Genomic DNA, 17,545 nt, shown 5'->3' with positions numbered 1-17,545 from the left:
GTACTTGATTGTGGAATGCCACACATTGTGCTCTCCTGTGCCTTTCAAACTAGCTTGCCACAGAATGAATGCAAATTGGGAATAAAAAAGCCTTTCTGTTAGAAGCCACCATAAATGTGGAATCAATTAGTATTTGATTTACCAACCAGTGAAAACTCTTTTCATTTAGGGAAAGCTGAACAATAATTCGTGATTAAAAATGACTGTAATCCTTTTAATTGGACGATAATGCTGTGTTATACTGAAATTATTGTTTCTCAGCAGGAGTTCCCCTAACCCAAGGTCTTGCTCAGTTGGGAAAAAGACCAACAGGATTTAAAGTCTTGATGATGCTATGTGGTTGATATGCCACAAGTCTCTAGAGTGCTATATCTGAGCACTTTTCCCTTTAATTGCTTCAATCTTTTAATGATTTAACAATATGCAGAGACGGTGTCACTACCTCGGTTCCACATGGGGCCACACATCCAATTCTTCCTATATAGTACCTTTTGTATCCATTTTTTTTAACTCTTAACTTCTGTGTATTGGCTTCTAAGTGGAAGAATGGTAAGGGTGGGCAATGGGGGTCAAGTGACTTGCCCAGGGTCACACGGCTGGGAAGTGTCTGAGGCCAGATTTGAACCTAGGACCTCCCGTCTCTAGGCCTGACTCTCAATCCACTGAGCTACCCATCTGCCCCGTATCCATTTTTAAAAAATTACCAACACCTTCCCTTAGTGCCTTATTATATTACACCTAATCTAATCTCTTTACTTTGTGCTCTCTTTTCCTTCCAATTCATCTGGAATACTGTGACCAGATTAATCTTCCTAATGCCCAGCTTTGATCACTTCGAAAGATGATTAAAATAGAAATTTCAAATTGATGATCTCCTCCACCATCAGAGATCCACCTTTAAGAAATGTATACTCTTTCAGGGTGGGGAGAAAGGAACAACATGCACACATATAAGTAAATGCAAAACATGCCTAAAATGTGCAATTCCTGGTGTGGTAGTTCATTTCATTTCTCCAAATATAACTATCCCTAGTACCTAGCACAGGTCTTGGCCCATAATAAAGCCTTATTAAATACTTGATTGATTGGATCAATAACTTCTTGTTGATTCTAGATATTTGGGCTGGCTCCTTATCCACTGATATGTTGCCTCTCACTTGCAAAATAACCAATTTGATCTCTCTGGCAGGTTAATGATTTTCCCCCTCAGATATCACAGCAACTTTTCTTTACAACTTCTTAATATACTTATTACACAATAGTTTGTATTGTTTTCACTTTCTACTAGATTGCAAACTCCAGGAAGGCAGGGACTCTTGTCACATCCATACTTTTCATCTATCCTGGAGCCTATCACAGTGCTTTGCACACAGGAGATGCTTAATATATATTTGTTGAATGACGGGGGAGAGTGAATTGGTACTAAGTTATAAGATCCTTGTGGGAAGGAAGCTAAGTCATCATGGTACCTAGCATAGTGTTCTATACAATAGAGAATCTCAGAAAATATTTGTTGAGTGAATGACTGAAAGGAGAGACGATCAATTTTAGGCACAACGTTTCTTATTTTGGATAACCTGATCCATGTTTATGAGAATAGGAGGGCAAGTTCTGGTTTGAGAAGGTTGCCTGGTTCCTTTCCCTTGGACAAACTGGATGATCCCCAAAGTTCCAGAAAGGCAATCATCTGACCACTGACCATTTTGGCTCCAGGACTGACAGGCTCTCTGTTCTCACTCACTCATAGTTTCATGTGGTCTGAATTAAGGTAATGAGTAAGTGAAAGGATTGATGGGAGGTAGAGGAGGAAAAAAAAGAGGCTGGTGGAAAAAAACAGTAAGGAAGAAGGATGATTGGAGGCTGGGGTGACACAAACCTACACATGTCCTGGGTTCAAATGTGGCTTCATATACTTCCTAGCTATGCAACTCTGGGCAAGTCATTTAACCTCTCATTGCATACTGGAAGGAAATGGTAAACTACTCCAGTATCTTTGAGAAGAAAACTCCATGGACATAATGGTCTATGGACTCCTGAAGAGTTGGATGTGACTAAACAACAACAATATACACGATAGATAATATGAAAATGTATTACTATAAATCTGGTCTTAGATACTTCCTAACTACATGGCACTGGGTAAGTCACTTAAGGCCAACTACCCAGCCTTTACCACTCTTCTACCCTGGAACCAATACTTAGTATTGATTTAAAAGACTGAAGGTAAGGGTTAACAAAAGAAAAGAAAATATACTACTATATTCATGTCTTTGTAAACTGTTTTGATTTATATTTCATACTATATTTATGACCTTTTTATACTGTATTCTTATAGATTATATATTTATTTTTATTGGTTTTATGGCCTATCAGAATTGGGGCCCCTAAATAGAATTTAATTTTATTTTCAAAAATATTTTTCCATGTTTCTATGACTCATTTTCTCTCCCTCTCCTCTTCCCTTCCCTTTCCCAGAGTCAATTCTACTGGGTTATACAAATGTTATCACTTAATACCTATTTCTATATTAGGGCTCCTAAGATGTTGGAAATGGTATCTAGAATTTTCTTTTCTGCTTAAATTTCCTCAGTAGAGATCACTGGATTTTACTACTCCTGATATCAAGGCCAAGTTTAGGCAACTCAGCTAGAAAACTACCCATAACCTGAAGAACTTGGTATTCATCCAGACATTTCTTCTGGGCAGACTAGAGGCAGAGGATTTGTGAACAGCAGTGATGGCCATAAATCAAACCCACAAATCTTCATGTACTACAGCAGGTGAAAGGTGGAGTGGCCTTTTTCTTGCCTCATCAGCTTTATATCCCAGAAAGCAGTCTTTAAAACATAATGCACAAGAAACAGGCTTAAGAAGTGCCCTCTCTACCACACTAATGCCAATATAAAGATCTTTTTTTTTCTCCTCAAAATACAGCACCTCCAAAGCAGAAAATGCCCTTCTTTCTTCCAGTTGATAGGTTCATTGTGAATCTTTGGCCATCAGCACCTTTTAATCTACTACATCTGGCGCTGAAGGAGCAATTGGTCTCCCAGACAAATGCTTCCAATCATTACAGACCACTTTTGATTACGTGCACTGGTAGAAGGAACAGTGGCATGGAGACCACAAAACACATTTATGCTTGATTTTGTAGACTTTTCTGCTTTTTCTTTTTTATAAACTAGTGGGGTTAAGTGACTTGCCCAGGGGTACAAAGTTAGTAAGTGGCGGAGGCCAATTTAAATTCAGAAGGATGAGTCTTCCTATCATACTAACCATGCCACCTAGCTGCCTCCTTCTCTTTATTTGTACTTTTCTAAAGCTCTTGATACTTCTAAGGAGGAAGCCTTATATATAATCCAAAGAAAGAAAGTTTGGAATCTCAGGATGTGGGTTCGATTACATTGGACATGTTACCTAATTCTTTTAAGACTCAGTTTTCTCTGCTGTAACATAAGAGAGTTGGACTAGATGACCTCAAAGATTCCTTCTAAATCTAAATTTATGATACTTGGATGTTTCTGGTATGAAATAAACTACAAACAAAATGATAAAGTCACCGTGTCAACTTCCCAAATGGGAAGAGCTCCCCAGATTCCTCTTTCACTGTCCTGCTTATCTCTTTATCTTACTTAAAATTTTTTTTAATTTTAATTTTTTAAATTTAAAAACCCTTGCTTCCATCTTGGAGTCAATACTGTATATTGGTTCCAAGGCATAAGAGTGGTAAGGGCTAGGCAATGGTCAAGTGACTTGCCCAGGGTCACACAGCTGGGAAGTGTCTGAGGCCAAATTTGAACCTAGGATCTCTCATCTCTGGGCCTGACTCTCAATTCACTGAGCTATCCAGCTGCCCCCTCTTCATCTTATTTTTTTCCAGGGAATGGGGAACATTACTTTATGTTATCTCTCTGCCCAATATCTTTCTAATTTTGACCTTCTTTCAATAAATGGAAGGAACACTGGGGAGGAATAAAGGGCTTTTATTCAATGAGCCTTACATGATGGCTGAAACTTCTGACTTTGGATGGTACTACAATATGAGCTCTTCAGTTCTTGCTAAACTATTAATTGGACTGAGATGGCAAGTAAGTTGAGGTGGCGAGGAAAATACTTTTTCAAGGACAATCAACAAAAAGAAATTGTGGAAGATGACTACATTTTCATTTTAAGCTGAAAATAGTTCTGGGAGATTTTAAATTTTCTTTCATAACTTACTGTTGTTCAGTTATTTTGTTGTATTCAACACTTCATGACCCCTTGTGGAGTTTTCTTGGCAAAAATACTAGAATAGCTCATCATTTCCTTCTCCAGTTCATTTTACAAATGAGGAAACTGAGGTAAACAGGATAACACAGTTAGTGAGTCTCTGAGAATGTATTTGAACTGAGGTCTTCTTTACTCCAGACCTGGTGCTCTATTTACTGTGCCACCTAGATGCCCTTTCACAATTAAAATTCTAACAAAGTGGTATACTGACAGCATCTCTGTCTCTCTTTTATCTTGGGTCAGTCTGAACTGGAAGGAGAGAAGAGAGAATAAGAAGTAATCCAAAGCTTACTTGAACTCTTGAAGCATCTCTCTGGTTGGATCTAGGCAGAAACAATTCCCTTCAAACAGATTTGGTATGGACCTAACCCAGGGCAACTCTGAAGGTTTTAGACCTCAAGCTTTTGTGACCACTAATGTATTCTGTGAGGAAAGAAAATATCTGAGGAGAGACTTATCAGCTCTGTGTAGTTGACCCCAGGCTGGGTTACTACATGTGTGTCTCTGACTGGTTCTTAGAGGTTCAGGGCTCATTTTAGCCTATTTTAGCAAACCACAGATGCCCCTAGTCACTAGAAGACTAGTAGAGGCTTTGCAGAGAGCCTTACTCTCCTTAAAACACACATAGATAAAAACAGGTCCCTTCTAGTTCTCATTCCACAGACACAACATACGATCTTCCCTAATGAGTTGACTAAGGAATAAAACTAGGATCTTAGCACAGGTTAAAGTCCTGTAATTTTATTTATGCTATTCCTAGGTCATTGTGTTGGGATGACGTTTTTCTTATACTGTGCCTCAGCAAGACTCAAAAAAACTCCAAAAAATGGAGACGTTTTGAGATCTCTATCAGGAGATAATTTTTCAAGTGAGGATGAGCAAAATTTTGCATCTACCAACCTTGTTCAGGGCACCTAGGTGGAGTAGTAAATAAAATGCCAGGCCTGAAATCAGGAAGACTCATCTTCCTGAGTTCAAATCTGACCTCAGCCATGACTCTAGGAAAGTCATTTAACCATGTTCGCCTCAGTTTCCTCATCTGTAAAAAGATAAGGAAATGACAAACCATTCTAATATCTTTGCCAAGAAATCTCCAAATGGGGTCACAAAAGATCACACACTCCTTCCCTCAAATGGTTTTCTAAAACCATTTTTCTGGTAAATATATCATTCCAAAGTGCTGACAAGCATGTACTAACAAGTCTCTGTAGGACTGCCAGGAAAACATTTATTTTTTTTTGTGAGGAATGTAGTGATATCCATTATATAGAAATCTAATTAGACTCAAAATGAGAATGTATAGTTTATTCTAAAAAAGGGCAACTTTCTAATGGCTATTGCTATATGTCCCTTGTCATCTATACTCACTATGAGTATAACAAATATGTTAAGTAGTAACTATTATGGAAAAAAACCAGGACCTGAATTATATGTGTTGTCTAATTACAAACACATGGCATTGGGTTTGCCCAATTTATGGCACAAAAAATTTTCTGGGGCCAATTACATTCTGAGTTCCCCGATTTAACTACTCATCGAAGAAGTGGAAGTCTCAAACCACTCTTTGTCATAGTAAAATTAGCAAGATTTCTTTGCTTTATATCTCTCTTCCCTTCCTTTCCTCCCTTCTTCCGTTCTTTTTCCTTTTTTATTATTAAAAATAAAACATCCTAAAGATTAGGATAGCTCCGTCTTGGAAGCTTAAGGAGCACTCATGCCTGGAGGCAGACTTAAAACGGTAGTTATTAACATTGTTACTGCCATATTCTTTTAGGATACGTTTCTTTTAAAACGCTTTCATATTTGAAGGTAATTGATTCTGCTAGTCTTCTTGAAGGGTAGGGAGGATTTGAGAGTTGAGGCTACTAATCCACTCTCATAAGGGGAGAAATGAAGGCATCAAAAGGCCAGACAAATACCAGATTACAGATTTGTAGGGGAGGGATTCTGTTTACATCAAAATCTTCATAGCTCCCCTACGTGCCTGGTCCAGTGCTTTGCACATGCTAGGCAATTGATAAATGTTTGTAGAAAATTGCTGACCAAATTTGGAAGTAAATTAGTAGTTAATGAAGTCAGAACTTGAACTTAAGATTCTCCTGCTAGTATTCCAGATATTATGTTAATCTTTGTTTGTGAGTTTTCCTGGAACTGTTTGAACTCTATTCTGTGGAAATCACTGGAAGACCTGAAGCAAGAAAGAAAAGACATGCTAAGCTTTGCCACGTGTGTGTGTGTGTGTGTGTTGGGGTGGTGGTGGTGTTTCAGCCTGGAGGCAAGAGGAAGGACAAGCAGGGTAGCTTCATTCCTAGCCAGAGTTAATAAATAATATATAACGGTAATAATACAAAATAATATATATATATAATATTTTAATAATATATAATAAATAATGGCTGCTCAAACTACCCTGTATTCTCTGTCAATACTTATTCAGCAAGGAGGCATTCTTTCCATTCCCAGCAGAAAACAGCTTATTGTTATTAATATTTATAATTTGAAGAACTCAGCAGACTTCCTGTCCTTCTCGTGCAGCAGTTGAGAAGAAACAGGTGCCCAAGACAGAGTAGTTTGAAAGTAGCTACCCATATGAGTATAGAAAATACTCCAGGAATAAGTTTTGAACAATGATACATATATAAACCAGTGGAATTGCTTGTTAGTTCCAGGAGTGGGGAGGGAAGAGGGGTAGGAAAAATCATGAATTCTGTAAACATGGGAAAAATAGAAATAAAAATAAATAAATAAGAAAATATTTCAGGGGTATAGAGTCCAGGTTCAAAGTTAAGTTCTGTGACATTTATAAAATTTAATATTATTAAGATATTTTCTCATCATGTAAACCAGCTTGCTGAAGGATTTAGACATTCCTTTTCAGAGACAGAAAGACAAAATTGGAACAATATTGTATTATCAAAGAAATGCTCCCTTTAGAAGGATGGATACTAAAAACCAAAGGCAGAGAAAAGCCGTTAACTCCTCTTGCCACATGTCTGAAGAAAACCCGATTCTGACAGAATGCTGGGTTTCTCTTCCAGTGGATCGGGGATAGCCCTGCTACTCCTTGACATTTCTTTACATAATCCCAGGATTTCACGTTACTAATGCTATTCCTTTCCTTCCTTTGGCCAACATAACCTTCTATGGGTCTTATAACTTTAGGCTATAAGATCAGAGGAGTATGTCTAATTTATTGCAGAGTGTTCAAAACAGCATTCAGTTGGCATTCAGGAAACTTTAGCACAAAGGAACATATATTTAGATCTGAAAGGATGTCAGAGGTTTGGAAGTCCAAACCTCTGCCATTTTTACAGAGAAGCAAATTGAGGCAAAAGGAGATTAAGTGATTTGCCAAAGCTAAGTAAGGAGCTAAGGCAGGATTTCCACTCTAGTCTTTCTTACTCCAAAACTATCACTGCTTCCACTACCCTCCCTAGCTACCTCACTAGCTAGCTGTGTGAACTTGGTTTTTTATTTACTTTTATATTTATTGTATTTTTCTGTCTTTAAATTTTATTCTCTCTAAAAAAAAAAAGAGGATGCACTAAATTGGGGATTCTTAACCTGGGAACCTTAAATTTAAAATTTTTAAATTTATAACTGTATTTCAATATAATTGGGTTCCTTGGAACTCCTTTGTAATTCATTTTATGCTTTTAAAAACATTCTGAGAAGGGATAGAAATATATGCTTCATCATACTAAGTCCATGAGATACAAAAAGATAATAGGCCCTGAATTAGATGATCTTTCCATACCTAAGAATTTATTCTCCAGTTCCCCAATTCCTATATTTTCATATCTTCAAACTGCCTCCTAGTTTCTAGCACAGAGCTACATAAAAACAAAATTAACTAGAAAAGACAGAGTATGTATTTATCTATATGTACGCATATATAGGTATATATATACATATATAGGCATATACACATACATATAACCTGACCCATAGGATCTAGGTAAGAAATTGGTGTGAATCAAAAAAGAATCTGGTTATAGGCTACACACACACACACACACACACACACACACACACACACACACACACACTACAAATTATATGTATACTATAACTATATAATGTATATTAGACAAGAAATTGGTATGAATCTAAAAAGAATCTGGTAATAAGATACAGACATCATATATAAATTATATATATATATGTATATATATATATTATAACTATATAATGAATATTAGGCCTTGTTAGGTAAGAAATTAGTATGAATCTTAAAAGAATCTGGTAATAAGACACATACATTTATATTTATATAGTGTATATATATAAAATCACATATACTATAACTATATAATATATATTAGGCAAGAAATTGGTATGAATCTAGTAATAGGCTATATATAATACGTATATAGCTTAATATATAAATATAAAGAAATAAGCATATACATATATCTTTATATATACATATATTTGCACACACAAATAAATATATAAATAAATATGTGCGCACATATATATATATATATATATATATATACCTAATTACTAGATTGTATGTATGTATGTATGTATGTATGTATGTATGTATGTATTTATTTATTTTTGGGCCCTTAACTTCTATGTATTGGCTCCTAGGTGGAAGAGTGGTAAGGGTGGGCAATGGGGGTCAAGTGACTTGTCCAGGGTCACACAGCTGGGAAGTGTCTGAGGCTGGATTTGAACCTACGACCTCCTGTCTTTAGGTCTGACTCTCAATCCACTGAGCTACCCAGCTGCCCCCCAGATTGTTTTTAAAGTCATACCAGTTTCTTGGCCAGGTCCTAGGTATGTGGGTCAGACCTTATTTCATAGCTATATTATACAACATTATATAAGGTATAGGGAATACAGGCTTGGTTTCATTCACAGAAGGCATGCTCAGTTGAGGAAACTCCCTCTACAAATGAAGATCAGCACTTCTCTATAATTAATAATCTTAGAGATTTACTTAGAATAATGAGAAGTTAAAGGACTTGCCTGGGGTCACAGAGTCATTCTGTCAGAGAAAGGACTGGAATATAGGTTTTCCTGGCTTCGAGGCCAACTTTATCCAATCACTATATGATATTGTCTCTCTATCATCACATTAAGTTATTTTATTCTGTCAGAATTATCCCATTATAAGAGAATTATTTCTAAGAGACAGAAATGAAGGATTCAAATCCAAATCATCTTGTTATATGCAGAAGAAAGACAACAGAATTATAAAGCTGGAATAGACATAGATTTTAAAACTTACCCCTTCCTAGTCTGGATTTGTGTTTTCCTTAAAAAAAATTAAACTAATGACACCTGTAGGAGTGTCTTCCTTAGATTATTATTTGCGTAACACTCGAGAAGGATCTGCTAGAGGAGGATTCAGAGGGCTGAGGTAGTACCTATCCTTGTCGAAATGATGGTGAGTGTGAACTTTCTTCATGGAATGCTGTCTGTGCAGAATTGTACAAAAGAGAATCTGGTCCTTTATTTACATACCTGAGCAAAAAGTTAATATTGCCTTTAAATGCCACACTAACAATGATGATGATGATAACCTTTGTTATTTGCATTATTTGGTCTGCAAAGCTCTCTCTATTATCTCATTGAAGATTATATTAATTATATTATTATTATATATTGCAATATATATTATATATTATTATATTACATTATAAACTCATGGGGTATGTAGTAAAGGTATTATTATAGCTCCGTTTTTGCTTTTCTTTTGTCTTTCCAGTGTTCAGAATGGTTTCTGTCATATAGTAAAGGTTTAATAAATGCTCGTTTGTATGACTAGATTTGACTTATGCCCCCCTTTTAGGAGAAATGCAGAAAGAATGTGACTTGTCTGAGGTCTAAAAAGGAAAAGACTATAACCCAGGTCTTCTGATTCTCCTTTATTATATCTTTTAAAAAATTTATTACTGCCTTTACTCACAGTTCACTTTTTCTCCTATTAGGAGGAATCCAGCCTTTCGCCCATTCTTCATTGTGTTCATTAGATTTTCAGGCTACCAGGGGAGTTATGGAGGTTTTTCTCACAGGGGAAAGGCAATAAGTATGGTGAACAGATTGATCGCCTCATCAAAATGTAAGAACTAGAATCCTTGTCCTCACTTTTTCTTACCAAACTGCAATGGTTTATCACAACAGAGTGGTTGTTTTTCACATTTTCTCTGCTCATAGCAATCTCACTTCTAATTTAAAGACTGGAAAAGTCAAGTATGTTACTTTATCAACCCAAAGATAATTTCAGGGGATACTACAGGCAATACAAAGTGGCTAAGGACATCTTTCTGTGCCACAGAGAACCTCAGAGCATTAGCCCTGTGGAAATGAATTCAGGGATAGGGTAGAAAGAAACCATGAGAACAAAGGAATCATAATCCACACATGACATATTAGCATCTTCAAAATGAATGCAAGCAGAAATTAAATGGAAAGGATATCTTGCTGGACTGTCCTTGAGAGCATTTAGAAAACCTGTTTGCTGGGAACCTGTGGAAATGAAACCAAGATTTAACATCAAAGAAATCATTTAAAAAAAATATAGTTCACACTAAGAGCTCACATCTACATGAAAATAGCTGGTGTCTAAAGATCAATTAAATAATTCTATTCTGCAAGTGCTACAGGACAAAGTTTACTTGCGGGAGACTGAGATTTGGCTAAAGTTGTTCAAGAAGAAGATGGCAAGACATATCATCAGGCCTAACATCTGCAGGATATTCTCTAAGCCAGAGCAGATGGATGTCTGCATACTTCCCTATCAATTACAGTTCTGATTACGCCTTTGTTTTCTTCTTTTTAATATGAAAACAAAATACCATACACTCTCTTTCTCTCTCTGTCATGAAAGGCTGTTTTCTCAAAATCTGTTAACTTTTGAACTGCAAAGTCCTGTAAAATAGACTATATTATAAAAGATTTCTGTATCCAGTATCAACAGGATCACAAACTTTGAGCTTATGACTTAATTCTTTCAGATGTATGCATTTAATATGTAGGTTAAGAAAGAAAGAAAGAAAGAGTAAAAGAAAGAAAGAAAGAGACCTTCAAGTGCCTGAGTAAAATTTCAACCAATAAGAAGATATTATTTTTATTATTTATGTTTTGACATATTACTTTCCTTTGAAAAAATGCTCTTTCAGTGGATCTCTTTTACAGGTTGCTGCCGGTGGGGCAGAGTCATCATTCCTATTACTGGCTAGACTTTTGCTTGTTATTTGTTGTCTTTATGTTTTGGGGGAATGGATTTCCCTGTAATCTGGCAATGTTAATGAAGCTGGGAATGGAAAATTTGAGTAGTTATTCTCATTATCAGTTTAGGTAATAGGACAGCTCCCAATTGGAGGTTTACTTTCCTAGTCCTAGTGCCCTTATAGCCAAATGAACAGCCATCCTGGAGCTATCAGAAAAGTTGCTCATTCTTGAATTAATCCACAGTTCACTTTCTTCCTTGTATTTATTGCATACGCCTATGAGGTAAAGAGTAGTTCTATGGGTGGATGGGAGTTGATGGGAAATGATGTGAGGAACGAGGCAAGAAACAATGGAAAAACTGTTGTTTAAAGTGCCCCAACCCCAATGGGCCAGCAGAGAGAAAGCTCTCCTTCTTTCCTCTTACGCAAACCCTTAACAGTCAAGGACCAAAAGAAGCTTGTCTTAAGGAAGATAGTACAGAGATGGCAGTGGTAATGCAAAATTAGAATACTAAAATTGTTCTTTCTTTACTTTGCCCTGCTGAAAACAAATGAACTTGCTTTTCTAAAACTTTCATCTCTACTTATAAGAGGTGTTTGTAGCTTTCAAAAAATATGTCCTGTGTATGTACCACATGTCTTTAAGATAACAACATTCTTTACTTTCCAGCTATTTTATGTCTTGTCTTTCTCACTCCATGGACATAGGTGATAGATAGCTCATCAGCTGCAATGAAGCAGTTTTTGGTCCTTACCAATTGTTTTCTGCCTTTGGGGATCAAAATTATAATCATATAAAGACATTTCCCCACTTCCTCCAAGGAACACATGATGTGTGTAAGATAGGATTGTGCTAAGGATTTCTTTTCTTATTCTTTGTTTCTTTTTTTGTTTCTTTGTTTCAAGAAGTATGTATGAAGGGGCAGGTGAGGAAAAGGAAGAATACATTGTTTTTTTATTTGTCTTATCTAATAAAATATTATGATATATTGCAGGTTGATAGATAGAGATAAATTTTGGGCTTTTAAAAAGTTTTTACATGAGAAAGTTGATGAATAATCCATGTTGTATAAAAGCAAAAACTGAAAATGACTGTTAATAACTGGTAAATAAAATACTTTAATTTAAAAGCATTGTACTAATGATGAGCATCAATGTACTCTGTTCTTAGCACTCTACTGCACAGTTCTGTTGGGTAGCTACTAAGTGATACTCTTGGTTTTCCCATCATTACTCTCTCTTGCTAAATGTGGAGTTAGAGCTTTTGAACTATTTTATAACCCTGATAACATGAAGGAAAGGTGGCCCTGGGGAACTACAGTCTTCACTGTTTGAAGAAAGTGAATAATTTAGAGCAGGCTTCCAGATTGGATCTTAACTTTCTTCATTTAAACCCACCAAGTAGAAAAGGCTGTATAATGGTTTTCATGTAAATACAAATGATTTGCTCCAAACCATTCTGCACCAATTTCAAAGGAAAGGATCTTAGCTACAGAAAATTGGATAGCATTTGAAATATAACTTTAAATTTAGGCATTCCATTTATTGTAATGTTTAAATATTGACTAATATCTAAGAAACAGCTTTTTTCTGATCTTTTCCAACCCCTACCTCACCCTGAAAAACAACAACAACAACAAAAATGGGCAGGAGAAAAACTTAGATGCTTAACTTTGGCATCAACAACTCCATTTGAGGTTTTAGAGCTGCCATGATGAAAGAAGAAGAAACCTATTTTCACATAGTTCCGGAAACATGCCAGCAAGATGCTCTATACCTTCTAATGGGTGGTTACACTTCAGGAATGTGCATAGGAGATAATGTTAGTCTTTTAATGTTGGATAATGGAACTCTAATGGATCTTTAAAGGCTTAAATTTATAGCCCAGAGCCAATTAACTTGCCTCTCATTGCTACCTGACAAGGGGAAGGGCAAGAACAAGGGACAAAAGAAATTCTTGGTTATTTTCAGAATGAGTGGGTAGCAGGGAAAGAATAGATACAGGCACCTCAGTAAAAATCACCCTAAAAACATTTGAACCAACACTCTTAGGTAAATAAGGTAAGTATTTATTGAATGTTTTGCTTGGTTACTTTATCTACTAGTGAGAAATTGACCAAATATTCTACTTTAACAACTGAAAATCTTTATGACAACTTCTCAGCATGTCAGTGAAGCCTTATTTAAAAAAACAAACAAACCCAATACTAAATTGGAAAGGAAAAGAGATGTAAAAAGAAAGAGAAAGAAGTTAAAATTACCCAAGAAACCCAGTCCAGTCATATATAGCACACTCTTGTTTTAGGAAAATCCCAGCAGCATCTTCCTACAACTAAACCATTAGCATTTGAAGTGTGGTCTTTAGGTGTCAAGATTGGAGTTACTTAAAAGAACCACCCACAAAAAAGAGAAAGTGAAGTCACTTGATGTTACTGAGGCTTGAAAGGTTGAAATGTCAGTGGTCCCAGAGAATCAAGCCCTGTAAGGGAGACTGAATTGGTCACTAAGCTGGAAACCTTTCTTGGTAGGACTGGGGAGGGTGATAGGGAAGAGGAACAGAAGGGAAGAAAAAAAGGAAAGGTGAGAAAAGAAGAAAAAAGGGGAGGCTAGGTGGAAATGAGGAAAAGGGGAAGGGAAGGAAGGGAAAATAAGAAAAATAGAACTCTGAATGATCAAAATATTAAATCAAAGTTAAATAAATCAGAAAACCAAAGTTAAGCAAATGACTACATACATAGTCTGATTTTGCCAGCATACTTACGAAGAATGACGTGGGTGATAACGAATGCAAATATAAAGACTGTCAGAAAAGACAGAGATAAAATAAACATATAAAAAAATCTGTAGTTTCTTTTCCCCACACAGTTGCCTACCCAGGGACAGTGATGATCAAACCGTTCTGAAATGAAAGGCAGAAAAAAATATGGAAATCAATTAATAAAATGTCTTTTTACTTGAGAAAAAAAACCAAACTTTTGAACAATACACCAAAATGATGATTTCATAGGCATTTGTAAACTAACTTCTCAGAGAAGTACTTTGCTTCATGAGTTTCCAAGAGCAACATAACCCTTTCACCTAAATTTAAATGCATGATTGAGATGATCTTTCAAAAAAAGAACAGATATGCCTTATTATTAAACTGCCACTTTAGGAATGTTCATCAGATTTCTTATTAAACTTGAGGTTGAAAAAATAAGGCTTCTTTGCTTTTATACATTTATTCTCAATTAAGGATCTTCTATTGACAATACTGTATTCTCTCCCATGCTGCAGATCATAGTCCATAATATTATTCTCATCCTAAATGAAGAACCAGAGTTTGCATGAGAATTCCTCAATTTTACTATTAATATCTTTGTTGATGGGCACTAGGACCAGGAAAGTCTAGGACAGGAGCATATATCTCAGATGCCTGAAGGTTAAAAAGTGAACAATCTAAGCTTCTTTACTTTCCTATCCTATTATTTTCTCCCCGTTCCAACCTTGTAGCTCCTTCCCTAAAAATGTTTCTTTACTCAATCAATGGTGAATGGCTGTCTTCAAAATATAAGTCTTTAGGATCCCAATTTGTTCTCTTTCTCTTGGAGTCTTGGGCTTTTAAAGCTACATGTGAGTTTTCTTGTCACCATGAGAAGTTAAAATGAAATCTTTGATGCATTTATGATTTATTTTTTCCTCTGCAAGTAATGACAAAGTGTTTTTCTTTTCTCTTCTATTCAGCTGATCTATTCAGAGTGACATTGCAACACACCCACTCACATTTCGGAAGCCTACACTGTGGGTGGGGAGGAAAAACGTTAGGCATATGACATCTCTTTTTTCTGGTTCTTTTCCAAGTTCAGTACCCTATTCTATTTTCATATAAATAAATATATATGTACGTCTGTGCAAGGCGTCACTATAAAGAAATAGCTGATTTCATGAGCCATAGGGAAGCTGGTCTTATCACTTCATAATCAGATCCTAGAAAGTGTCATATAGATATTATTTTACATGTAAAACCTTTATCTTTACATACAGTATTAACTGGAATGCCTATGGTGACATTTGGATCATGGTGGTCATTAGGATGATAAGAGCATTGTTCTTGACCTACCAGTAAAGTTAAGTATAAACCAAATAACTGCCTTATAGTTACCAGTTCTTCAGTTGTTTCATTTGGGACTCTTTGAGGGCACAGTAGAAAACTGTAGGGGCATAGAGGTACAACAGAGGATGGGTTCTAGTAAGAAGTTCTTGTCTAGACCAAGCTATAGGGAGCAGTTAGACTCTTTATGACTCCATTTGGGTTTTTCTTGGTAGAAATACTGAAATGCTTGGCTATTTCCTTCTCTAATATATTTTATAAATGAGTAAACTGAGACAAACAGGGTTAAATGATTTGCTCAGGATCACACAGCTAGCAAGTGTCTGAGGCTGAATTTGAACTTAGGAAGTTGAGTCTTTCTAACTCCAAGCCCAGGTAGGACAGTGGAGTCACAGAGAGGTAGATACTAATGAAAGAAACATCAGCAACCAATGGTTACCAAGTCCTTCCAACTTGCCCCCCAACCTCTTGTTCCCTTTATCACTGGTATTAAAAACTATTACCCGTGGTGAATGCCCCATTTCCTTGCTATCCTTTCATTGATCTTTACCTAGCTCAGTTCCCTAGCCCTCATTCTCCTCTGCCCTTTGGAACCACCAATCTACTGTAAACAAATTCCCCATCATGATAACTTCTTCCTCTTATACTATTTCTGTCTCATGGCATTAACTGATATCCGACTTTCCTTTGAGGATATCATGTTCTTTGCCACTCTCTCAAATGATGATGACTCCTTTCAAGCCTTTTAGGAATTGAGGACTTCCTCCACATTCCAAATAAACATTCATCCCTTGGAGTAGGAGAAAGAAGGTAGCTTATTCAAAGCAAATGAAGTGACTCTAGAGTTTGACCTGAGCACAGCTTCACCATTATGCCTTTCCTTTGTTCTAGTGTTTTCTATGGTTAGGTTCTAGGGAGACATAAGTCATGATCCTAAATAAACAAAAGCACATGGAAATAACACACACTTACCAAAATGAAGACTTAAAGGGAGAAAACCCAGGAGTCACAACACCAAGGACAATATCACTAACCATGCTTTGTATTCTACATAGTCTCTTCTCACGAATCTATTTTTAAATATTTAATTTAATTATTTCCTCCCCTTTTGAACAAGCATTTTTTCTTCCTTTCACTGCCCTCCATCAACTGAACAACAGCGATGAAAACAAAATCACAACAAATATGATAATAAATATCCAGTCAAATGAAATAAATATTCTCATTGTTCATGTCCCCAAAGGAGTCTCATTCTGCATTCTGGGTCCTTCACTTTTCTCTTAGGAGCTAGATATCATGTTTCATTTTCATTTCTGGAATGGTGGCTTTACCAAACACTGTCTGTTTATAGACACCAACTCTATTTCTCCAATCTGACAACTTCCCCAAGACATTTTTTGCCAATGTTATGAGTTGGTGAAATCTATATTTGACTCTATCTAACTGCTCCCTTGAACGAAAGGAAACTATCTTGTATTGTAACTCTGTGCCCCCACATTTACCCACAATCCCCACAATATTCATATATTGCCACAACTGAAAGGAAGACACTGAATTCCTTGTTTCCTCCTCCCAATTCTACATTTTTTCTTGGCTCTATTCAAAAATGGCACCTCATTTGATGGTCATGACATCCCATTATACCACCTTCTTTTCATCCTCATTGCTGTCAGACACTCCTTTCCAAGATGCTTTCCCACCCAATTCAAAGACTTAGACCTCTGGCGTATATATTTCCTTTCCAGTCCATCTTCTGCCACCATTCTTGATGACTTCAATAATCATATTGATGACTTCTCAAACTCCTCAACTCTCTTGAACTTATCCATCCAGTTTCAGTCATCCACCCTTCTGACATTCCCGTCACTCAAATCTGCTATATTTCTTAGATTGTAAACTTTGAAATTCATTCTCTGTCTGGCTGCAATCTCCTAACGCTTCCACACCCTGCAACTTGTGCCTGTTCTTCAACTTTATCATAATCTTTGAGCCTTTGATT

At 36.3% G+C, this 17,545-nt stretch overlaps 1 protein-coding gene across 2 annotated transcripts in view; it reads right to left on the bottom strand.

Moving 5' to 3' along the window:
* The window catches only part of ZDHHC14 (zinc finger DHHC-type palmitoyltransferase 14), a 346,310-nt gene that overhangs the window by 36,773 nt on the left and 291,992 nt on the right, over positions 1-17,545 (bottom strand). For both annotated transcript variants that reach the window (XM_044671756.1, XM_044671758.1), the window contains exons 4-5: positions 14,218-14,355; positions 10,704-10,752 (exon numbers count right to left, since the gene is read on the bottom strand). In XM_044671756.1, the coding sequence (XP_044527691.1) occupies positions 10,704-10,752; positions 14,218-14,355 (187 nt within the window). The remainder of the gene's footprint in view (positions 1-10,703; positions 10,753-14,217; positions 14,356-17,545) is intronic.

Source organism: Gracilinanus agilis, chromosome 4 (assembly GCF_016433145.1).
Source record: "Gracilinanus agilis isolate LMUSP501 chromosome 4, AgileGrace, whole genome shotgun sequence".
Taxonomy (NCBI): Eukaryota; Metazoa; Chordata; class Mammalia; order Didelphimorphia; family Didelphidae; genus Gracilinanus; species Gracilinanus agilis.
Note: the sequence above shows the minus strand (reverse complement) of the source record. Positions and strands in the feature narration are given on the sequence as shown.